Source organism: Rhinichthys klamathensis, unplaced genomic scaffold, assembly GCF_029890125.1.
Source record: "Rhinichthys klamathensis goyatoka isolate OS25496 unplaced genomic scaffold, OSU_Roscu_1.1 h1tg000157l_1, whole genome shotgun sequence".
In the NCBI taxonomy this organism is placed as follows: domain Eukaryota; kingdom Metazoa; phylum Chordata; class Actinopteri; order Cypriniformes; family Leuciscidae; genus Rhinichthys; species Rhinichthys klamathensis.
This window is the reverse complement of record NW_026606692.1, coordinates 5,368,274-5,394,460: the sequence shown is the minus strand read 5'-3', so window position 1 is coordinate 5,394,460 and position 26,187 is coordinate 5,368,274. Positions and strand designations below refer to the sequence as shown.

Below are 26,187 nucleotides of genomic sequence, written 5' to 3'. Positions count from 1 at the left end.
AAGGTCTTTCTTTAACACTGACATTTCAAGCTTAAAGGCCCACAGAACATGAATGACAATGGAAGACAATATTAGCATCCAGTATTTTTTATTTATAAAGAGGAATTAATTTAGGGACTTTCTGGCCTCTTACTCTGTGTCAACGTCACAGGATGTGTCTCATAATTATTCATGAGAAGACCTGGTCTCATTATTATTCATGACACCGTGCGACCTTTCTCTATGATAGGCACTTGAAACAGTGAGTTGATACTATAGTGGAACATGGATCGCAAGTATTTGCATTTGCATGACATGCGATTCTGTCAGAGCGACAGGCTTTCAATCAATGACTGACACTTGATATATTTGTGTGCAACTATCATCTCATTTCACTGAAACAAGACACAGTTTCATCACAGACACCATCCGTCCTTACTTTAAATTCAGACTATAACTGTGAATCCGTGTCACAGAACAACAATCTCCAAAGTCAGGGTGCATTAGCAAGGATGCATTAAATTGATCAAACATTGTTACAAAAAAATCTACTTCAAATAAATGCTGTTCTGTTTAACTTTCTATTCAAAGAATGCTAAAAATGTATCACTGTTTTCAACATTGATAATAATAAGAAATATTTCTTAAGCAGCAAATCAGCATATTTCTTAAGGATCATGTGACACTGAAAGACTGCAGTAATGATGCTGAAAATCAGCTTTGTCATCACAGGTATATAAATTATATTTTAATATATATATATATATATATATATATATATATGTATAAAATGTACTTTAAATTGTAATAATATTCCACAATAGTACTGGTTTTACTGTATTTTTGATAGAACAAAACCCATACTTTTGAACAGTAGAGCATATTACTGCATTCAGTTATAGCAGTTCTGAACTGCAACACGCCATTATAGTGAAATTAAACTGACTGCAGTTGTTTTCTCCTCACTTCTGTTATGAGAACAGTCCCATGCTGAAATGTCAATTTAAGAAAACTACTAAGCAGTGAAAGATACTGCATCTCTGCATTATGTCCTCAAGAGGGAGCCTTACCTCTCTTTGAAAAATCTCCTAAAGCCAAAGGCAACCAGTTTCAGCACAGCCTCGATCACAAAGACCAGCGTGAAGACATAGTTACAGTATTTCAGACCTTCATCAAGATACTGAGAAGCACAGACATAAACAGTGACAGTCAGACACCTGGAATATTAAACAGGAAATCAAAATTTACCATTTTATTGATATGATCCTGGTCTTAAAGTGAATAATCAATCAGTACATGTTATTCTGTTATAAATATTTCATCAAAATGTAATAACTTGCTCTGCCTCTGAAACAACTTTCCTTTTCAGTTGACATCTTCAAGCCCTTTTATTTTTCAACCCTTCCCCTGGCCTGATGTCATTAGGTGTGTTCAACTTCATTCAGCGCTGCACAGACAGATTGGTTAGAAATAGAATACTAGCCGGTTAGAAATGTTGTCTGACTTGAGACAGCGCTGAGGCCATGTCACTGTGATGTGTGGCATCAAAGCACAGCGAGAGCAGACGGCTGACTCAGTCTGCGCAGCTTCTTCACAGCAGCTGCACAAGCTCTGAGGACGACACGCTGCTCCACGATTGGCCGGATTCTACGATGACATCGTGTTTATTATGACACCTTGTTCCGCTTATGGTCACAAATCCGTAAACTCTTTTTATGTAACCATAATGTTATATTTTGTCATGTTTATCAAAATATCACTGATAAAAATATATAGACACACATTATTGGTATTTGAATATTATAGGCTTATTTTGAACTTTATTCACAGATGGCGGCGTATTTAGCAGCGGGGCTTGACATTAACACCAACCCAGATGCAGGTGGATTTCAGCAGTGGCGTGTAACGCAGTCAGTCCTACTAGTCACTTTGGTGGGTTGAATTTTATACATTCCTCAACTGTAGTTAAAAAAAAAAAAAAGGAATCTGAAATAATAAACTAAGTAAAATGTAGTACTAAAATCCAAAATAATGATTTTCTGATACATATTGATACTGAAATATCTGTAACGCTTCCAATACTCATTTTCTACAGAATGGATACACAATACCAGCCGCGCTTTCTCGCTCTCTTACTCAATCCCGCAGATTTTGTGCTCACACTCAAAGTGCAGCACATAAACCGCCTCTCAGTACTAAATTGAGGGTTTTTTTGCTGCTTATTGCGCTTAAACTGTCAAATACACACAAAATAATGTCAAAATGGCGGTCTTGGCTAGAATTCACATAAACACAGTCAGTTATGTTTTAAGTGAACATAAACAGTTGAGAAAGAAAACGCACGTGTAACAGTATAATGGATCCGTGTGTCAGGTCCTAAAGTGACAGCAGCCGAATAAACCTGGGTAACACTTTACTTGAAGGGGTGTACATAAGACTGACATGACACCTTTATAACCATGACATGGCATATGTCATGAAGATGAAGTAGGGTTTATGCATGTTTATGACAACTGTCATAAAGTGTCTTTCGCTCAATAATGACATTTTGAATGCAAATATGACATTGTTTAAGATGTCTTTGTTATGACACCTTGACATAAACCATAACATCATAACCTGTCAGTGTCTTTGTCATAACAACTTGACATTAAATTAAGTTAAACTGTCATGTGGTTGGTTTTGACATTGGCTGTCATAAGGCCATTATAACTGTGTCATGAATATTTTTCGTGACCTCAACTACAGTGGTACAAATTGAATTTGTCATTAAACAGTTATAATGGCTTCATGACAGCCAATGTCAAAACCAACCACCTGACAGTTTAATGTAATGTTAACCAATAAAGCTAAGTGGTTTCTTAAGTTTGATAATTAATCTGCTATGTCATGTTTATGACAGGTTGTGTTGTCTTAGTAATGTCAAGTTGTCATGACAAAGACACTGACAGGTTGTGATGTATTGGTTTATGTCAATGTGTCATAACAAAGACATCTCAAACAATGTCATATTTGCATAAAAAATGTCATAATTGAGCAAATGACACTTAATGACAGTTGTCACAAACATGCATAAAACTTCCTTCATATTCATAACATGTGTCATGTCATGATTATGAAGGTGTCATGTTAGTCTTATGCACACCCCTTCAAGTAAAGTGTTACCTAAACCTGCTGCCAAATTATGAGATAATATTAAAAATATCTATATGGCAGTTTTTCCCTATTGTATCGATGTCAAAATTGTGGCCAGTGAAAATGCTGAGTGGCTAGTCACTTTGGGTAATCACTAGCCACAGTGGCTGGTGAGAAAAAAAGTTAATGTTAAGCAGTGTATAAAAAGTGTTTCTGTTGCTTCATGAAAAAGTCTGAAACGTTTGTGTATTTGACACATATTGCATCTAATCCACTTCATCTGTGATAAAGTATGCAAACACCGCGCGAGCGTCACTATGGGAAGCAGAAACTGTCTGACTTGACGGCTCCGTTTTCAACTCCTCCCCCGACTGCAAGCGCACCTCTCGCAGTCGAACACACCTAAACTGTTATGTAACTCCCACTTTTAATAATCCAATCAATTCCAGATTCATAAAATCATGTCTCACCCATTTGTTTCTCATTAGAATACTGTTTCACTCTGAAATACGTCTGATTACGGAAGTAAAGTGGGTGTGAACCAGTGTTGTTATTGTTAACTAAAATCAAAACTAAAAATACTAAAAGTCATTAATGTTAATTGAAATGAACATTAACAGAAATATAAATAAACTTATTTTATTTTAGTTAGTTGTGAGGGAACAAATTCAAATTTTAATTTAATTTAAAGGTGAAATAAATTAATATGTCTATTTAATTAAATCGACATGTTTAAAACAAAACAAATACAATGACTAAAACATACATCAAAATTACAACAAAACAAAAACAAAAAAAAAACAAAATACTAAAACTAATTAAAAATATCAACAAATACTAAGATAGTATAGTAATGATAAAAGGCTGAATAACTAAAAGACTAAAATAACACTGGGCTGGCCATATGTTGACTTAAAACATGAAATGCTAAAACTCTGTTAGCATTTTTGTTAACCTATTGCTCATGTCATTGCCCCGCAGAAGCGGTGTGTGTGTAATGCACCAAACCTTGGGTTGTCTGTAGTGCTCCATTGACATTGTAAGGACATTAATGGCGATGATGATGGTGATGAAGAGGTCCAGATAATGACTAGTGCAGAGCGTGTGAATATAGAGGCGTGTTGGAGAGTAGTCCGCATAGTACGGTCTCTGCATGGCCTCTACAAGACAAAACACACACACACACACACACACACACACACACACACACACACACACACACACACACACACACACACACACACACACACACACACACACACACACACACACACACACACACACACACACACACACACACACACACACACACACACACACACACACACACACACACACACACACACACACACACACACACACACACACACAGAGAGAGAACAATAGAGCACCTTCATTAGGGTGTATTCAGGTCATTCAGGTACTACATACACACGCACTCATCTTGAATCACGGGATGCTGTGAACATCCACGGCGAACATTTTATGTTTAAAAATGCTTTGATGGTAATATTCACAAGATTTGCAACATTTCATTGAAATAACTCAAAGGCAGAATGTGTGTTGTTAGTGTACTGTATAGGCTACTTTGTCCCTGTCAAACACAAGCACACTGACCCAGTTTTGTCTGGCCAGTAAATTGCTAACGTGGCAGTGTGTGTGTGTGTGTGTATGTAATCACAGTTTGCAAACAGTCGAGTCATCTGAGGGATGTTATAAATGTCCAGCCAAGCGTCCCTCCACATCCATCACTGCTCAAGACTGCTCAAGGTGTCTTTGAGAGAAGCTTTGTGTGCATTTAAGAAAGAGGCAGAGCGACTGAGGTCTTGAGACAGCTAGCTAAGTCACTTTACAGTTCAGTACTGTGGCGGCACCATGGTACAGTGATGGTCTTTGATATATACCACAGTACTGTAAGTAATGCTGGGTTCTCAGGGTTCTGGGTTGTTGTTATGCAGCTGCTTACTGTCCCAAAGTAGGCCAACATTTTGACCCCTAAACGTGGCTTTGGTTCCTTCCTATACTGTATTGTAATATGTAAGAAAGTTCTAGCTATTGTGTAATATTTTCCCCATTGTTTTCATAACCTTGTTACCTGACACTAATAAAACTACTAGAGCACAGGATTCAAGTGGGATTTGAGGCAAGAGTACATGTTTTTACTCTCACTTATAATTATGTGTCTCTTGTGTAATTAAATGCTGGTTATGTGGTTTTGAAGTCAAGCAAAGTCAAAGGGCTTTTGAAGAACACATCTGGAAATCAATACTAATTGTCTATTTCACAAGCTTAATACACACGACAGCAATCAAACTGTACTGTGCATGTGTGATGCAATAAAATTACAAGCAGTAAAACCAGTCTGTTCCATGCTAGTTTTTATCCTAACCAGGAGTGACAAGCCACAAAATATTTTGTTGCCCTCTGCTCTGGTCAATATTTAAGTGGCAAAAAAGTACAAAAATCCATTTAGTTGTTTCATTTTGAATTTCGCTTTCAGTAACAGCAGGAAAACGGCTGACGTTTTGTTGCATTGTCCCATTACGACACAGTCCGCAAAAACACACACACACACACACACACTCACTCCTGCGTTTCTTCTCCATGCGCTTCTTTCTCTTTTCCTCTCTCCGTCTGGCCTCCTCTTCCTCTTGGTCTTGTCTGCACTTGTGGAAGTTCTCGACCACCACGCCTACAAACATGTTCAGCACGAAGAAGCTGACGATCAGCAGGAAGGAGATGAAGTACAGAAGCATCCAGGGATTATGATTCCTTATGGGCTACAAAGAGAGAAGAAAGAAGAACAGAGAAATCATTTAGATATAAGGAGATGACATTGATCAAAGAGGTGTAATTGTCATAAGGAAATATTCATGTGTACACTTTTTTTCCCCAATTAAGCCTTGAATATTTCTGTGTGCATCAGCACATTTATATATATATATATATATATACTAAGTATATAAACTTTATATGCTATATTAGACTTATTTTTCGTATTTTTCATACTATTCTTTTGTGGATGTACTGGAGATGATAGCTAGCTCTTGCCTTTAATTTAGCTGCATTTAAGTAATTAAACTTACTAATTCAGGTCCCTGACAACAATTTTCAGGAATTGAAAAATGCAGGTAATAAGACTTAAAGTCCCCCCTGTGGTGAAAATCAAGTTTTTAATGTTGTTTATATGTCTGTGCAGTGTTTTTAATGTGCTTTAAGACAAAACATGTGTAAAGTCATAAGTCAACACCATTGCTGAGTATTTTTCCCTAAAACTGCAGTGAACCAAAGACAGTCTCAAAAACGTAGTTTGAAATCGCGGGTGTTTCTGACGCCACAAACTACCTTGTAACCAATCAGGTCAACGTGTGATCCTCAACGAGTGGATCTCTGAGCGGGTGTGAGTGAGTGGAGGCGGGTCTAATTTGCATATCCATAGAACAGAGTATACTAAATGAGGCAAGGGTGTAGAGTTACATTCAAGCTATTTTAAGGCATGAAGAATTTTTTTTTTCAAAGAAAAAACTTTTAATATGTCATTTTGGTGGCCAAAGATGAATTATTGACTACAGGGTGATTTTAATGTTTTCACTCATCTGTACATTAATTAATGTTCATTTTGATGTTTCTAAAAAATAATCTGTCTGCTCCTGTTTCCAAAAGCGTGTTTCTTCAAAGCTTGATGCTTGATCGTCTCGTGGCATTCATAATTACTTTAGTTTGGTCATATCATGTACCAATATAAATGAATAATATTCAGATAGTCAGAATATTATACCAGCTGTCTTTGTTGGTTAAACACTAATTAAGTTTATTTTTAAGACTAAAACTACCTAAATGTTGTAGATTTGTGTTTTAAATAATAATAATAAAAAAAAAAAAACTGTTTTGCATTTTACTATATTTTTAAATGTAATTTTTTCCTGTGATGGTAAAACTGCATCATTCTGCATTGTCACATGAAATTATTCTAATATGCTGATTTGCTGCTCAAGAAACATTTCTTATTATTATCAATGATGAAAATCGTTTTGCTCCTTAATATTTTTGTGGAAACTGTGATAGATTTGTAAGTTTGAAAGAACAGTATTTGAAATAGAAATCCTTTGTAACATTATAAATACCTTTCCTGTCAACTTTGATCAATTTAATGCGAGATTTCTGAATAAAACAGTATTAAACTCTTTTAAAAAATACCTCAAACATTTAAACAGTAGTATAATTCCATAATAGTTTCTCTGAAATCAAGTCTTATTATCTTACATTATTTTTTACTTTATTATAAATTAAGTAAATTTGTCTATCTACTAAAAACATTACAAAAATACTAATGAAGACAATGATTTTTTTTTTTTTGCATTTTAAAGTGAAGGCACCCTTGTTTGAATTTCTAAAAACTTGAATATTGGCTTAACACAGCAATCAGCATTAACATGATGCATGCATAATCAGTATTTGAAAATTTTCATTAAAATTTCTATGCACATACAATTACAAGTTGCATTCCCTATAAAATGTAAATGGGGAAACCTGTCAGGAGGAAAAGAAAGTGGAGAGAAAGAAGCCCATCAGCAAGAAATCAAAGACATGAAATTGTGACAAGAAGAAAGTGCAGAATGCAATGGAAACTGCACGTGTCTTATTGTATATGCAACACATTTGGTATTTTTAACCACACTAAAAGATAAAGGACACTATATAAACCAGTTGTGTTGAGTCTGTTATTGTCTGTGGACTGAACGTTTCAGTCTATGTGTGTGTGAGTATAAGACCTCTCAGTGGAATTAAATGATGAATGTTCTGTGTCTCCTCCTCAATCTGCTCATTTTGGTGTCCTCCACTGTATTTTTATCTCTCTCTCCCTTTTTTCTTCAGTTCAGAGCTGAATCAATCAAACACTCACTTTACCTAAAACTCGCTGCTGCCTTTTGTGATTGTGTCACTTGAGCTTGTGTGTAAAAAAAGAAAACCGTAAACTCCTGGTGCCAGTGTTTTCTTTTCTTATGACAGATTCAGAGTAAGGTGTAAGTGTTTCCACACTGAGTGGATTTATCTGAAGAATGCACACACGCACGAATGCTTTTATTTGGATCTGAAAGACATTACAAATTGAACTAAAGATCCAAATACTCTGGGAAGGGTCTTTGACAAGGTGACAGATCTACAATTCATGGCTAACATACTTGTACAGGTCCTTCCACACACACACACACACACACACACACACACACACACACACACACACACACACACACACACACACACACACACACACACACACACACACACACACACACACACACACACACACACACACACACACACACACACACACACACACACACACACACACACACACACACACACACACACACACACACACACACACACACACACACACACACACACACACACACACACACACACACACACACACACACACACACACACACACACACACACACACACACACACACACACACACACCTGTTTGTCCACAGCAACGGCATCTAAGCCATCGTACATGATGCTGACCCAACCATCTTTAGATGACAGGACAAATAATGACATCAGTGCCTGCAAAACAGAGATAAAATGGATTAATGTAAATAAGAGAATATTACTGTATCATTGTCAACAATATGAATATCTGTAAAATATTAAGGGGAAGGTGAGATGAAGATAATTCTGCTCAGTTGAAGGCTAGTGCACAGCAAAAAATGTGGGCAACGCTTCCTTTTACAGCCCTGTTACCCATGTACTTACTATGTAGGCCTACTTATTATAGTAATTACAATTACTGGGTAATAACTAGGTACTAACCCTGAACCTACCCCTAACCCATGTACTTACCTTATATTAGCCAGTACTTTCTAGGTAAGTACACTGTAAGTACATGTAAGTACTGTTTTTTGGAAAAAAATCTAAACATACTAAATTTACTTGAGAAGCAAGCAACACTTATTTATAGAATTTATCCTGAATTAAGTTTTTCTTGTTTTAAACATACTCTGTTTGCGTTGTTTCTAATTAAAATAAGAAACGTATTATTTTTTTGCAAACTGGCAATATGTCCGGCCAAGGAAAATTTACATCTTCAACCTTTATTGAAATATTCTTAAAACTTTATTTATTATTAAAAAAAATTAAGCATATTGCTTAGTTGTGCTTTTATTTGTGATAACCCCAAATTGCCACAATGTGGACAAAATAAAAATGTGCATTTATTTAAACTGTCTGTGCCTGACAGATATTCAAATGTTTTGGGAAATTAAACATGTTGGATGTCAAACTTAATGTTAATGCATTACATGAGGGAATTAAAGTTAAAGGTCTAAATTAAAAAAAAAATTAAAAAAATAAACAACTGAACATGTACAAGAAACACTGTCCACCAGAACCCTGTCATCTTGATGAAATGCGCTTGTGTGACTTGAATCTGAAATAGAATGCGTTTAGAAAAAGGGCACATGAGTGCTTGAGAGGTTGATTTTTTTAATAAAAGACGCTACCAGTGGTCATAATTCATTCTTCATGAATTCCCCCTTAATGTCTATGTCTATGTGCGTAAGTGTGATTGTAATTGTCTTACCTGACCCAGGTTGTCGAAGTTGTACTTCCTACGGACCCATTTGTATTTAGCCAGCAGACACTCTGATCTATTGGTGATGTTTCTAGTGTCAAAGCCTTCACAGTGATGAAACTTCCCCTTAAAGAGCTGAGTAAATAAAAGCACCTTACATTTAGACAGCATTAATACAAATGAACTGATAATTGCAATGCAAACAACTGCTCTGACATGCTAAAGGTTTATTTAATAAATAAAATCATTAATAAAAGTTAACTAACCCTGATTCAGATTTTTATTCTTTAAGTAATTTAGACACAGCATGTGTGTACCTGAACTCCCAGAATGCCAAAGACAATAAAGAAAGCGCAACAGATTAGCACAATATTTCCAATCGGTCTGAGAGATGTGATCAATGTTTCAACGACCAGCTTCAGTCCGGGGGCCCTGCTTATGACCCTGAAAACACAGACACACAAAGAAATGCATATTTAGTGTTGCAACAATATCTGAACTCAAAGCAAAACCACTGAACTAGAAAGAGGCTGTTAATAAAAAGGCTAAGAGCTGCACAACAAGCTGACGAGACGAGATTTGCTCTAGTATTAGCCTTGAAATGAATAGTCTGCTCAGCAGAATATATCTCCGTCTGTCTTTGTTAAATGTGTGTAGTGGAACAGTTACATATGGAAGCTCGATTCTGCCATGGAATAAAAAATAAAATAAAAAAAATGAGTAATTGCGACTTCAATGGTTCAAAAGCTTCAAAAGTTTTCTGACTAAGATATTAAATGTTTCAATGTTTCAGCACCATGGACAGCAACATTATTAAAATATTTTTTTCTATTAGGGATACATTTTGTTTTATTGAGTAACTACTGGTTGCCTAGTAAAGCTTGTGAATGACATTCACGGATGTTGTTCATGTTTTAGACAACGAATCAGATTTTTTGCCACTACAAATAAACATTTCGGAAGGAAAAGGCTACCTATAAATGTAATCAGTACATAAAATGTTTAATATGAAAGATGAATGAGTGCTCTTTGCCATCGTGGCTATTTATCTGCGGTGAAAGCGCGGCGGTCTATCTAGGTTCATTAAAACCATTCAGGCTCGTACCCCTATATGCACACAGAGATCATAAATTATAGGAAAGTTGCTGACCACTAAAATGAACTACTTTACTATCTTGCCTCGAAACTCCACTACAGGATGTAGTAACGGATCACGTGCGCTCCACTGACTTCACTCCTTTTGGGTGTTGCTCCCGAAAGTCGCTCTTCATTTGTATCAAGTTAAACATATCTCAATATTGTCACACCACTGGACACGCTACATCCTGTCGCTCGTGTTGCCGGAAATAGTGGTATTGTGAACGCAGCTTCACCAGCTCCAATTCCAATTCACTTTCATTGTATTGAAAAAGCAGTGTGGACATTCTGCTAAACATTTACTTTTGTGTTCCACCACGGAAGAAATATAGGTGAACTAGCCCTTTAAGAATATTAAAACAGCCTACAATAGAAGACATAATGTACTTCCAGACATTTATACACACCCACACATACCTTCAATAAAAATCTTACCTCAAGGGTCTTAGTGTTCTGAGCAGTCGAAGAACTCGTAAGATACCCAGGATTCTGTTCCCGCCAGAGGACGCGAGTGAGACCAGGATGTCCACAATAGACACAAATACCAGAAAACCGTCTAGAACATTCCAGCTGCTCTTCAGGTACGAGCCCGGACCAGCGTACAGCCCAAGAGAAACCACCTACAACACCAACAGCATAATAATCATAACCATCACCATCACTGACATGTCATCAGCATATTGCATTATTATTGTTTTATTATATTAAAAATATAAGTTAAATAAAAACAACCCTCTACGGACGTACTGAAGCTTAAGTCGCCATTGGCTAGTACTTTTTTTATTTTACTCGCCAGACTTTTTTACATGGAATGCAAGAACAATGCAAATAAACAAATTCTACATAAATATAATATAAAATATACATTTCAAACACTATTAAAGGCAAGTAAACAGTCTGTAATAAAATAAGAACAAATAATCAAACTACAAGCAATAGCACAAATAAACACAATAGAACAAAGATACAAATTAAATAAACAGTGCTTTTCAGGGTTTTCAGGTAGATCTAACAGTATTTAGATACAGATTAGATAGATTAGGTACAGACATTTAATAAAGTAATCACATTTAAAATAAAACGGCACAGTCTTCACTGTATACATTAAACATAGATTAATCCTTATTAAAGTTACAAAAGTTATTCAGCCAAGAGCACTGAGTGATTTTTTTTTTTGCTGTGAGTCTTTTGCGGTTTGATTAACATTAAAAACACAGACAGCAGCAGGTATATTAGGTATATTAGGCTGCTGTCACTTTAAGACAACGCATCCAATATACTGATACTGTTACATTCACTTAAGACAGAACCGACTATGTTTACTAGGATACTCGCCAAGACAGGCGTTTTGACAATTTTGTGTGAAATTGTCCGTTCAAGAGCAGACGTGAAAGAGCTCAAATCAGTATTCGCGTCCTTTCAGACGGGGCTTACTGGGCTTTCTGTCAGATGCGCACATGAGTTATCTTTTGAGTCTTCTTGGGCTTGAATGTTTAAATAGGCAAGGCTAAAAAACGTGCAAATGATAAACTTTCATGACGATAGAGCACTGGCCCGATCAGGACACAGGGACAGTGACAGATCTGTCAACTCTTGGCCATCGGGCAGCCCTGTCGGGCCCTGTATTTAGATCCAGCGTGTCAATTCTCTTTATGTGGCATGTCTCTTTCTCTCATGTTGAGTGTGTGTGTGAAAACGACAGATGACGCTCTCAGCTAAGAGACGGTGCGTAAAGCTCAGCAGACAATGAAATTATATATCTGAGCTAAACTTATTTTTTGCCTCTAACTCAATCACAGGCGACTGAAATCGTACAGTTTACTAGCCATTGGCTAATTAAAGACATTTTTAGTCGCCTAGCATGAAATGTGGTTGCATATGCGAGTGATTTAGTCGCATTGCAGAGGGTTGAAAAATAATAAAAATGTTACTAAAATGTATGCCTTTATTTTTAATTAATTTCCTACCTTCACAGTCATCTCAGCCACAAAGATCACAGTGAAGATGTAGTTGGACACTTTAAGGAAAATCCGCTCCTGTTAAACAATGATAAATGAATAATGAAAATGTCATTTAAAATTACAACAAATACACCATATTCATTACAGACCAATACAAGAGCAGCTTTGAGATGTTACCATGTTTCCCCTATTGATGAGAAGTCACCCAGTGGCTTTTTAAAGTATTTATTGTGCAGCATATTTTCATTACTGAGTTAAAATGGTTATTGTAAATATGGGTTTCTTTTTTTATTATGATAATGGGTTTAAAGATTAATACTTTTATTTAGCAAGGATGCATTAGATTGATCAAAAGTGACAGTAAAGACTTTTATATTGTTAACAAATGATTTCTATTTCAAATAAATGCTGTAAATAAACTTTCTACTCATCAAAGAATCCTGAAAAAAAAAACATATTTCAAAAAATATATGACATAAATATAAATATATGATACAAATATAATACAAACACAACATTGATAATATTAAGAAATGTGTCTTGAGCATCAAGTCAGCATATTAGAATGATTTCTGAAGGATCATGTTACTCTTAAGACTGGGGTCATGATGCTGAAAATATCTTTGCCATCACAGGAATAAATAGATTATTTTACACTATTACTGTTTTACAGTAATTTTTATTAAATAAATGCAGCCTTGGCGGGAGATTATGCAAATATATTAAACATTTCACAGACAAAAACCTTTGAATGGTAGTGTACATATTTAATAGAGCTTAATGAAAGTGCTAGAAATGAGTGTAGTGATTGTGTTCACCGTGCTGTCGGGCTGGATGTCGGGTCTCTCTAGAGCGATTGTGATGCAGTTGAAGAAGATGAAGAACAGCACAATATGATCAAACATCTTATGAGTGATGACTTTCTGACAGCGCATCCGAAACCTGCAGAGAACGAGAGGGAAAGAGCTGTGTATAGCATGAGAATGTGCAAGCACAGCATTCATTAGTTGTATATATGAGTGTGTTGGCTGGTTCTCAGTGTTGCTACTCACTTATTATGAGGGGAAAATAAATAAAGAGACCAATCCTCATGGTCACTGCACCACTGGGGTTTATAAGGCTCCAACAGTCTCTTCACAATGAGACACCAGCTCTAAACAAAACATACAATACCAGATAAAAAGAAGAAAGATGCAGAAGGAAAATACACAAAGTTGTTTTTTCAAAAAAAAAAAAAAATGTTAGTGGTGCAAAACTCGCCACAATGATGCTAAAGTATGTTACAATCTAAATTTATGTGAATTTCTTACCATCCACCAGTCAAAATGTATGTGATGGATCAGATAGATAGATAGATGATTAAATTATAAAAAAATGAAAAACTGATTAAAGAAGAGGTCCCACCTCCTCAAAATCATCATCATCTGCCCCTTGTGTGGGTGTTGGCTCGGGGTGTTTAATTTTTGGAGAGGATGGATAACCTCCATCCAATCTGCCATTGCACTCCAAATATGGGCGTGGAACCTGCAAGAGCTCTGGAAAATCAAACGACCCTAGACATGAAACTCCGCCCAGACTGCCGGTCCTGCTGAATTTCCCATCATCTGATTGGTTTTCATCCATGCTGTCCTGTCCCGCTCCAGAAAGCAGCGACTCGCGATCTCTTGACTGAGCACGTCTTATTAGACTGGGGGCCTGGCCAAGACTGTTCCAACTGGAGCGGCGACTTCCCCAAAGGCTGGACTAAAACAGACACGCAAACTGTAGCTGTTTATCATGGCATGCAACCAATGGTGTAGTATGAAAGAATCATTCAAAAATCAATAAGCTGACATGTATAGAATAGTGAGGAAAAAATAGAAGAGATTTACAAGATGACTGAATTCTGATTGTTATTTAACTTAATTACATCTAAAATTATATATATATATATATATATATTATATATATAACATTTAATTTATTTAACTCCTCCAACATGATTGTCTAAGGAGTGTGTGAGCGTCTGAGCGAGTTGCGGCGTGTTTGAGTGAGTTGTTACTTTTTTCCTTTTTCCTTTATTTTGTTTAGATATTATGGTTTAGTGTATATTTAATTGTCGCTGATTTTATCACCTAAGGGTGGAAAATGGGGACAAATTCAGATGGTTGTGCTCCTTTAACCGCTCACCATGGGTGCAAATGTTTACCTGATGAGTCCATAACAGTTGAGGACTGTCTAACTGCGATCAGCAGCGAAATTGGTGCTTGTAACATTGTGCCGCATCCAGGATGAACAAGGCTATTGTTGTCTTTTTGAGAGAAGTCTCTTTGGTTCAGCATTTAGTTGAACTTGGTTTATCCGTTAGAGATACTTTTTTATCAGTTTTGCCTTTGTCGAATCCTTCTAAGAAGGTTATCCTTTCGAATGTGCCCCCATTCATTTCTAAAGATTCACTCGAGCGTTTGTTAGGACGCTATGGTAAATTAGTGGGGCCGATTAAAATGATCCCTTTAGGATTCAAAAATCCAGAACTCAAACATGTGATGTCATTTAGACGTCAGACTTTCATGATCCTGAAAGCTGAATTTCAATCTTTGAATACGTCAGCGAAAACCACTGTGCTGGGTAAAGATTATACCATTTATATCAGTACTGAATCAATGAGGTGTTTTACTTGTGGGAAGTACGGTCATACAAAACTGGTATGTTCAATGAATGATGAGGCAAACATTAATGTGAATGAGTTTTATCCTTCTACGGAACAATTGCCTTCTGCTCCAGTAAATAATGAAGGTGAAAAAAATAACAATGACAGAATTGATCAGGGAATCTAAAGATGGAGAAAGAGCTTACGAGCCTATAATAAGCCTATGACCGAGCACGTTGACGATTTGGTACATTCTTCCGTGAATACCGTTGTAAGTGTAAATGACAGCACAGTGCAGGCTGAAATAGAGCGCGCTAACGCAGATCCCGCCGGCGCAATCGGTGAACCGGAGCGACCAGTAGAGCGGGCTGAGCTCGTGATGCCTGGCGGCCAGTCAGTCGATTAGCAGGCATCAGGATTTAGCCTGTCTCAGGGCGATGCTGGTATGTTGCTAGAAGGAAGTGAAGTTCAGTCAATGGATTCAATTTCTGATAGTGATACTTCTGATATAGCAGAAAATCTTACTATTGCAAATTCTCAGGGAAGTTCTGCAGAGAATGGTCACAATATTAAATTAAAACATCCCTATTGTACAGTTTTGGCAAATTAATGATTTTCTAGACAATACCTTTAACCAGCGAAGACCAAAACTTGAAAAATACTTCCCAGATTTACAACTTTTCATTGATTCATGTACATTGGCAATAAGAAAGACAACACTGGAGGATCTTGATCAGCCTAAACGCTACAGGCTCAAAAAACCACATGAGTACTGTTAAAAAAAGATTAAAAGCTTGTTTAAAGGACTATATATGGGGTCATGATTGTCATCAGTTTATTTTTTGGGGTCTTTGGATACCCTAGCATTATATTTTCATTAGCCACGGGACTAATCTTAGTGCTGGTGTTGCTACTTTTTTCTCTGTGTCTGTAATCAACCAATTATGTTTGAGATAATACCTGGTCGACTTTTAAGAGCAGATATTATGGTTGGACAAATAAGGTTTTCTTTTTTTGTGACTCTGCTGATTCCATTGAGAGGAATAAATTCATTCTAAAGACTTTGGAGGAGCAAGGAAAAACAGCCCTCTTAAGGACCAGATATTCTCAACTAAATGAAATGGATGCTCCCTCTGGATTCTTCTTCGGTCTTGAAAAAACCCCCAAGAGAACATAAGTATTTCCATAAACTGAATTTACCACAGGGTGGTGTGACAACTGACCAGCAGGAAATCCATACTCATGCACTTTCCTTTTATGAGGACCTCTACTGTGCTGAACCATGTGACAGATCAGCAGCAGAACAACTTTTATGTGATCTACCACAGTTATCAGAGGAAGATCAACATATCCTTGAGAACCCTTTATCCTTTGCTGAACTGTCTCTTGCCGTCCAGGAGCTGAGCCCTGGGAAGTCGCCTGGTCTGGACGGTCTTTCAGCGGAATTTTATCGTGTCTGCTGGAATTTGATTGGAGAGAGGACTTGCATGCAGTCTTCCTGGGAAGTTTTAATCAAGGGAAACTTCCACTGAGTTGTCGGAGGGCAATCATAACATTGATCCCAAAAAAAGGAGATCTGGGTTCCTCAAAAACTGGGGACCAGTGTCACTGATCGGTGTTGATTTTAAAATTATCTAGAACACTAACTAATAGACTTAAAAAATATATGTCCGATGTAATCCATGAAGATCAGTCATTTTGTGTCCCTAAACGTACAATTTTCGATAATCTTTTTCTCGTACGAGACATTATTTCAGTTGCACAAAGGGACAAATTGGACATTGGTTTTCTCTCCTTGGATCAGGAAAAAGCTTTCGACAGGGTGGACCATCATTATTTGTTCAAGACCCTTGAAGCTTTTGGCTTTGGTGCAAATTTCATTTCTCTTGTCAAGCTACTGTACAGTGACATTTACAGTATGATACGAATGAACGGGTCTTTCTCTGTGACTAGGGGAATAAGACAAGGATGTCCTCTGTCTGGTCTTCTGTACTCTATTTCCATTGAACCTCTGCTAGTTATGCTGAGGAAACAGCTGTATTGGTTTCCCAGAAGTAGCCCAGGTGAAACTTACAGCTAACGCAGATGATGTGACAGTAATAATCAAGAGCACTGATAATGTTACTAAACTTATTTCTTGTTTGAACAAGTTTCAGAAAGCTACATCTGCTTGTAACTGGGATAAATGTGCATCCTTGTTGTTGGGAGACTGGGTGGATATATATACCTCGATTGCCACAACAGTGTAAATGGGTTCAAGATGGATTTGAAGTACTTGGTGTGTTTTTTTGGGGACAGCCCAATATACTGAAAATAATTAGGAGGGATTGGCAGGTGATCAGCAGATTACAGAAATGGCGATGGCTTCTCCCACAGGTCTCTTTCAGAGGGAGGTGCTTGATTATCAATAATCTGGCTGCCTCAATGCTATGGCACAGAGTAACTGTTTTAAATCCTCCTATAGGGAATTGCTAATTACCATTCAAAAAGCTTTAGTGGATTTTTTTTGGAATGGTCACCATTGGCTTATTCCTGGTATACTTTACCCTGTGGCTGAGGGAGGTCAAGGACTAATACATATAGAGTAAAAAATAGCAATGAGATTACAAACATTACAGAGGCTTTTGTATTATTCTGCTCCTTTATGATGGGTTACATCTGGGTTGTCTATACTAACAGATTTAGGTGGGATAGGCCTTGATAAACAGTTGTTTTTAATGGAAAAGCCCTTTGAGGAAAAGCCCTTTGTTTTTTAATCCACGTGTAAAACTACTATCTAATCTGTCTTGTTTTGTTCCACATTCTTAAATGCTGGGGTCAGTAAAGTAATGGATTTAATTGATTTGACACAATGTCAGTGGCAAACTGTGTTCTCACTTGCTGCGCAGGTTAAATTAAAATCTGGATAGGATAATCAAGGGTATTAGGGATGCTTTCCCCCCTGCATTAATGTCCTTTATAAACTCATCCCTGGTAAATGGTTTTACACCTCAGAACTTCCCTGAGCTGAAGGTGATCCCTAAAGATGGAGGAGTTGGGGGTAATATAAACCAGACTACATTGTTGAAGGGATATGGGGATTTGGTTTTTCATAATGTGGCGAAGAAAAATCTTTATTATATTTGTGTTAAATCTGTGCATGTTGGACATCTGTAAGGAAAAACAGGTACTAAATGGAGGGCTAAGATCTCTATTTGTGAAGAAGTCTTTGAACCTGTGTGTATGCCTACTGCGAAATTACCACATGACGTGCTAACATGGATACAGCTATGAAGCCGCCGGGTTTGCTTCAGGGAAAAATTATTTTTAAGAAGCTTTCCAATGGAAACCTCGACAAGACTAAAGCCTGGAACACACCAAGCCGACGCCGACGAACTAGCGCTGATGAAAGCCGACTGTGTTGATGAAAGTCGCCTCGCGTCGGGGTAAAAAGCTGCACTTGAACACACCGAGAGAACTACTGGCGACTGTTAGCTAGAATGCGCGTTCTGCGCCTGCGTGTAAATGAGACTGTCTATTTCTGCAGATATATTCGTCATTCAAAAAGGGAAACCGACGCTGCAGGCTGCAGAGACACATACCGTAGACAAAGCAGTGCGTGCTTACCGTTTTGAATATCAATCCTGCTACAACCTTTCTTTATTCCACTCTTAACTCATGTTAATATTGAAATATTCGACAAGGAACACATGACGTAACATGAGCCTTCTATCTGTACCGTTTTGACTTCTTTGCTCGCTGTTTTGCTATTATGCCGCGTTCCAGGCAACCTTATACCCGTGAAAGTGCACTGGAACTGCAGTCAAACCCGTGCCTTCCCACCCGTGAACTCGTACTAGATCGATGTACTCCCCGTTACGAGCTCTGACATCACATAGCCCGCGAAACCATATAAAACAACAATGGTTTGTTTACATCTAGCTACCACAATTCCTTGCGCTCAGGTAGTTTGGCGTGACTGGCCTGGAACGCTACAAAGTTGTGAGTCGTAGTTTGAAGTCGTGATTTACGTGCTCAAAAACCTGCCTGGAATGCAGCACTCGTGCACTGACTTGTTCACTAAGCTGAACAGCAAATCAGAGTTCCCTCTTTCTCTGACGGCCCGACGCCGATTCAACATGTCGAATCGGCCGAAAAAAAGCAGACAAGGACCAACGACGCACAAAAACTGCCCGGCCGACCGTCGGCTTGGTGTGTTCCAGGCTTTAGGTTGTTTGCACCTTGTGCAATGCAGAATTAGTTTACTGTAGGAGTTCTTCCAGTCTCAAGTACCACCTAAACGCAAAGCATCCATTGGCTAATGTGGAAGATGCCGGGCTAAGCACTGATGTAGCGCAGGGGAAGAGTCGTTGTCAAACTACTTTAGCAATGATACCAATTATCATAGTAGAACAGCTTTCTCAAGCAGTTTGTGATGCATTTTGGAAACAGGAGATGAGCCTCTGGTCTAAAGCGCCACCTGGCTTGAGAAACCCGTTCTCAAAGACTTACTTTTAGTCATTATTTGGGTAGCACACATACTCTGAATGCCTTCGGCAGAATTCAAATGAGCCATTTTAATCTAGATTAATTCCAAGATTACAGTGAGATTAATCTAGATTAAAAAATTGAAACCATGCAGCTCACCACTAATTAGGATATAAATATAAAAGGTCATGGCAACAACAATGTGTTCTTGCCAATTTTTTCATTGGCCAAGCGAAGTTAGCCATTTTGAAATCCCACCAGTGTAAAAATGCACGAAAAGAAGTTAATATGGTAGCTATGTTTAGGTCTTTAATAGAATATCGAGTGACCATTGAGTATACATATTACATGTTGCTTTGTTTGAATGGAGATGGGGTGTGAGAGAGGCACTGGTGACTGTGAGTGAGTACAGAAGTTTAGTTTTTAATTGGTAAAATGTTTGTTTTTAGTTAAATTGTTTTGAAAATGTATTTTGTTTATAATTTGTTTTAAACCCTTAATTGTTTTAAATAAAAGGGGTTAAAAGTCTATCTCTCGATAATTCAAATAAATGCTATAATTCATTAATTAAAATAAATGTACGCACTACTTCATCCCTGTGTCTGAATTAAAATTGAGCGCTGCAAACATCAATAACCGCTTCAACTTGTCAATTTTGGCAAATTACCATGGTATAAGCAGGTTAATCCACGGCTAGCTATGCATTAAACGGTTTGAATGTAATTTACTTTGCATTGGGTGGTTCGTTTTCTCCACGTCATGCATTAAAATCATTTAAAGGTGGGGTAAGTCGTTTTTGAAATATGCTGCTTGGAAGTTAGTCGGGCCGACACAACAACAAACGTGTAGCCAATCAGCATGCCGGTGGAGGACAGAGAACAAGCAAGAGGGAGATTTGAACTGAAAAAAAGACTGCAGAAATAGAGATGAGGCACAATACAAAAGAGAGAAGCTCAGAAGAAATCACTGAAAAATAAAGGGTTATGTCTGGGCAAGAGCTTTTAATATCAGAAACACTGTCCAGCGCTGGAGAGAGTTAAGTGGGAAGGCCTGAAAACAGACGCGGATGTTGCTTTGATTAACACTGGGTTTGAGTGTCATGTGTGTCTGGAGCTGCTGTGCTGTTGGCAACTAACAACCAACTCTTGTTTGTAATTACTAGTGTGTACTGTAAGTTCATTTTTTGTGCTTCCTTGTCATTCGTTCATCATCTGCGCTTTATTTTTCGTGAAGCATTTTTCTGTTGCGCTTCTGCTATGATAAAGAAACATCCTCTCTTGGATTGCGTGTGTTTTAATATTTTCATACATTTTATTTATTAATTTATGTTTATCCATACTTGGTTATGTATTTATTTATTTTACTTTCAAATATAACAGGTAGGTAAAGTTCTAAATGTCTAGATGTGTCCTGTATTAGGCTACTTACGTTTCAATATTAAACCAAAATCAATACAAAAAATCAATAAAGGCAATGAAAACAATAAGATGCCATGGTAAAACCACTAATGAAGAAGTGAATGTCTGTTTTCAAAAATTCATGCTGAAAATTTGCGATGAATATTCATGCTTGGTGTGAAAAAAGCCTTAAAAGGGCTAATTCTAATATGATTATATAATTTTATTTCAATTGTTTTGAGATGAATACTATTTCTGTAGGTTTACATGTAACGGCATTTCCTACTCACCAGGGATCTCTGGTCATGGGGTTCGGTGGAGGTGTTGCTGTTGCGCCGTGATTGGCTGTAGATGTGTGACACCTCAGTTCTGGGTGTGGCGTTGAGTTGTATGTGTGTGTTGTGAGGTGGCATAGACGCTCGAGGTTCCAGGTGTCCGTTGGAGATGGGCATTAATGTCTGCATTTTCATCTCTGATCCTAATATCAACAAGAGATTAGCATAAATGAATAAAGCACATAGACAGCTGTGCACAAAGACATGTACGCCCACACACACACACACACACACACACCTGATTTCAGTAGTTCTCTCAGTTTGTCCTCATCACCATAGTCAGACGACATGCCATCATCAATGTCTGATCTGCTAGCATCACCCTGAATGAGATAGAGAGAAATTACATTTAAAGGCTATAATTCAGAATTCATGATAATGAATGATTACATGTTCATATCAACCCAAACAACACAAGGCCAGCATAAATAAATGCAGAACAAACACAATTACATTTGCTCTTTCAAGGGTATGCAATTCTCTACCTTCTATTTTCATGCTTAGTTAACCTGTTTTTCCTTTTGTCCTCGTCCTATTCCCTGCTGAGTCATCGAACTTCCACTTCCAATGCATTTAAACCCAACATGAAACGGCATTCAGACTTATTTCACTTTTAAAATGTGACATACAGAGGTGGTCAAAAGTGATGTCTGGCCAAGGAAAATGTACATCTTCACCCTCCATCCAAATATTATTAAGTGTTTGTTAAAGATTTTGTAAGCATATTGCGTAGTTGTGCTTGGATTCAATTGTTTTATTTGTGATAACGCAACGAAACATGACAAATTGTGCAGACATAATTTTTGCCCAGGCTGTCATACAAAGGAATTATGATCACATCACATGCAAAAACAAGAAAGAACCAATGAAATGTTAATAACTGATTATGCTGTACTTAATTTTTAGTGTTTTCCTGCAGTGAGCCACTTGTTTTGCACAGTAAAATTAAACCTGTAACTGTAGTTTGTCTTATATATATATATAAAATAAAACAAACATATAATTTTGTCAGATAAATACCTTAACTAAGTATATTTTACTCATAATTTGATGGTCATTTAAAACAAATATCCTCTCCGCACATCACTTTTGGCAAACACTGTATTTCTGGATGAATCAGTATATTTCACTAGAAAGAAACCCACAAGGAATTCATTTTATTGTAAAAAGCGGGTGTTCAATACCAAAGCGAACCAGAAACATACTTCCAGGATGAGTTGGGCCACACAAGCAATGGCTATTGAGATTTGCTTCTTTATCCCTCAAAATGTATTCGAAATCCATGGAAAATGGTGATGAATGAATGAGAATTGGCATTTTCATCCGAGTAACAACAGGAAAAGTGTGTGTAAATGTGTATTGGCGTATTGTGTGAGAAGTGTCCAGTGTGTGATATTACCTTGCAGACAAAAGAGAGAGAGAGAGAGAGAGAGAGAGAGAGAGAGAGAGAGAGATAAAAGACAGAGAGGAAAAAAAAGGAACAACAGAAGGTTTGAGTGAAAGCGTGTTCCTATCACACCAGCTGCAGCCCGGCGCCTGCGCTTATACACTACAGATGCGTCTCATCTACATCAAAATTACACACACAAGCCAAACATACACCGATCCACACAATCAATCTCTTTGATGTGACACCAATAACGAAAAGAAACAAGAGCGTGTTTTTGTTCATTTCCATGTGCGCTCAAAGGAAATCCCTTTTTTTCATGGTGTGCATAACGGTTACTGTGCTGTAATTGAGTTACAGTGCAATAATTCCAGTCCTCTGATAACATCTTACTCTTAACTTGAACAATTCCCTCTTGGAAACTCAATTAAATGCAATACGGCCACATCTAATTCACTCGTGCGGAGGATTCGCACAGATGTTGAAAAGTAGAGGAAGTAGTTTAAACGAGTTTGTTACAGTAGTAGCCCCACAAATTTAGAGGCTTAAGCCAAAGTGTGCAATGTCTTCGCATTAGATGCAAAATATCAAAGATATTACAAGCACACTTTTCAAGCAAAACATTTCAGTCCCTAGTTCAACTTCTGACATCTTACCTCAGCTTGGAAGCCCTCAACTAAGATGGCAACCAGTAAGTTGAAGAGGACGTAATTCCCAAAGGTCATCAAGGCCACAAAGTACAGAGCGGCCAATGGGGAGGTGGAGGCCATGCCGTTATACAGAACCACATTCCAGTCCTCCTGGGTCAAAATCTGTCGAGGCACAGGACGACTGTTAGCTCAAATTTCACTTTTTAAACTATTGTCTCACACTGTGAGTAGGTAAATGACATCTAACCATAAACACCTTTATATAAATGCTATTAAAAACATAAAAATATCATTTATTAATTACAACAACACCTCTATGTGTACAACATACCTTTATCTCAGTTTTAACAAAAATCTATATAATTGGTGATATATACAAATATTTGCATATTTACAAAATTGTCTTTAAAAAAGAATAATAATAATAATAAAGAAAATAAAATCAGTTTGAGAAATGAATGTGCATGACGTCACTCACTGCCCACAGAATGTTTCTGACTTCATCAAACTGACCAGATTAACAATATTTAGTCTACAAGTTTTACAAATGATATAATAACAATAATGACTATTATTAAAATATATTTGTGTTTCATTTAACAACTGCAAAGTTCACCCAGCATGAAAATGTATTTGATTTAAAACACTATTTCCACACACACAAAAAAAAAAAATTAACATTTATAATTAACTAAAAATATAATTATGATTAAAAAAAAAACAAAGTAGCAAACTATTTATGATGTTTACACTAACTAAAAGTTATTCGACTAAGAGGTATTTTTTACACCAAGTAAAACAAATGTAAACTTATTTTTTTTGGCCTTATTTAAAATTCAACTTCAAATGCAAAGAAACTTTGTTTAGTTTGTTTTTCACACATTCACAACAGAACCCGAACCCATCTCTGCCTCTTCCTGCAGACTGATTTAGAACAGAGGAAACACAGCAGGTTCAGTCTGGAGTTTATATTCTGCTTACAAACGTACACAAACACACACACACACACAGACACACACCGACAGAAATAGAGATTAGGGAAATTAAAGGCTCCCGGTACTGAAGAAACCCTGACTCCGGTGGCTTCCCTCAGGGCCTGGAGTTAATACAGCACAATATCAGTATTTGCACAAGTGTCACCCCCGGTGACCTCATCACACTGCCCAATACTGCAGGGAGAGGGCTGATGACCTCATCTTGTCTGCAATATTATAGGGCAGGATTTGATGACCTCAGCAATTTCAACTCTGACACAACTTGTAGAAGTTTGAATAATCCCAGTGTTAAAAGTAAGACTGGTATACACATACACTCATAATACAGCATGCGTGCGTCTTTTTATTGTTATTATAAAGTAGAATGGAGAAGAAAAATGATAGTTTTGCAAATGATTTTCAAATCATAAATATAAATGTACAGTGTCAAAAATGAGATGACGCAAAGATTTGTTACTTAATTTAAGGGAGGCTAAATACCCACAAACCCTTGCCTCAGCATTTTTGCAAAATGCTGCTGTTCCCACATTGAGGAGTGAGTATTTAATCAAAACTTGCCTCCGAAGACTAAATATGATATTTCTGGACTTTAAATGAATACAAGCTGGTTTAGTGACCTACAGACTCTCGGTGGTCAGCGAAATGTGGGGATTTCAGCCTGGAACAGCAGCTTTAATAAACTAGTTGTATGTTTTATCATTCACTAAATAGGACTTTTATGTTACTTAAGCAAGAATAAGTAGTTCTCCGTGAAATATTTCTACCTCTGAAAAAATAATTGACATCCATATATTGTTTATTAAACAGTTTGTGAACATTTTTCTGACCTGGAAAACGGTGACGATGGCCCAGAGGAGTGAGTCGAAGTTCTTCCTATCAGACACCGTGTCCCCATTCTCCAAACGTAGAGTAAACTTACACCCAAACAGATGCATTCCCAGTATACTAAACACAGAGAGAAAGAGAGAGAGAGAGAGAGAGAGAGAGAGAGAGAGAGAGAGAGAGAGAGAGAGAGAGAGAGAGAGACACACACAGGAGAACAAGAGGGAGAGACAGAAATGAAAAAAGTTTCAAAAACAAAATTTCTACTGCCTCACATGATGCAAGAATATCAGGGTAATTTTCAGGAAAGTGTGTTTAATTTACCACTGATATAATTATCAAGATACAGAATCAAAATATCATACCAAACTCGCTGTAATGGGATTGAAATAATGTTGTGCTTGAGGGTTATTAATAATAATTTGCAAGGCTGTAACCACATATTTAAAGTCAGCGTGAAATGTATTTCTAAATACATATGATAGATCATATTTGAAACAATTAATCGGTGTACGTTTTATTTAAAAAAAAATATATGTTTGGACCTCATAATGTTTAATCGAAATGTCATAACTGGACCTGAAAAGCTGATGCATTAAACCAAGTTTTTCTCGAATATATGTCACGATATAAACACCTCTTGCTACTTTAAGATTATGGTCTAAGAAAAGTTTTCATATAATTTGAATAATGTTAAAATTGGGTAATAT

The 26,187-nt window shown here is 37.1% G+C and overlaps 1 protein-coding gene across 1 annotated transcript in view; it reads right to left on the bottom strand.

Annotated features, from left to right (window-relative positions):
• The window catches only part of cacna1hb (calcium channel, voltage-dependent, T type, alpha 1H subunit b), a 56,209-nt gene that overhangs the window by 6,077 nt on the left and 23,945 nt on the right, over window positions 1-26,187 (bottom strand). The window contains exons 11-25 of the mRNA XM_056258733.1: window positions 25,483-25,600; window positions 23,667-23,822; window positions 21,862-21,946; window positions 21,579-21,766; window positions 14,200-14,538; window positions 13,848-13,948; window positions 13,614-13,737; window positions 12,802-12,870; window positions 11,270-11,454; window positions 10,015-10,141; window positions 9,707-9,832; window positions 8,602-8,691; window positions 5,702-5,894; window positions 4,123-4,274; window positions 1,050-1,159 (exon numbers count right to left, since the gene is read on the bottom strand). Of these exons, the coding sequence (XP_056114708.1) occupies window positions 1,050-1,159; window positions 4,123-4,274; window positions 5,702-5,894; window positions 8,602-8,691; window positions 9,707-9,832; window positions 10,015-10,141; window positions 11,270-11,454; window positions 12,802-12,870; window positions 13,614-13,737; window positions 13,848-13,948; window positions 14,200-14,538; window positions 21,579-21,766; window positions 21,862-21,946; window positions 23,667-23,822; window positions 25,483-25,600 (2,163 nt within the window). The remainder of the gene's footprint in view (window positions 1-1,049; window positions 1,160-4,122; window positions 4,275-5,701; window positions 5,895-8,601; window positions 8,692-9,706; window positions 9,833-10,014; window positions 10,142-11,269; window positions 11,455-12,801; window positions 12,871-13,613; window positions 13,738-13,847; window positions 13,949-14,199; window positions 14,539-21,578; window positions 21,767-21,861; window positions 21,947-23,666; window positions 23,823-25,482; window positions 25,601-26,187) is intronic.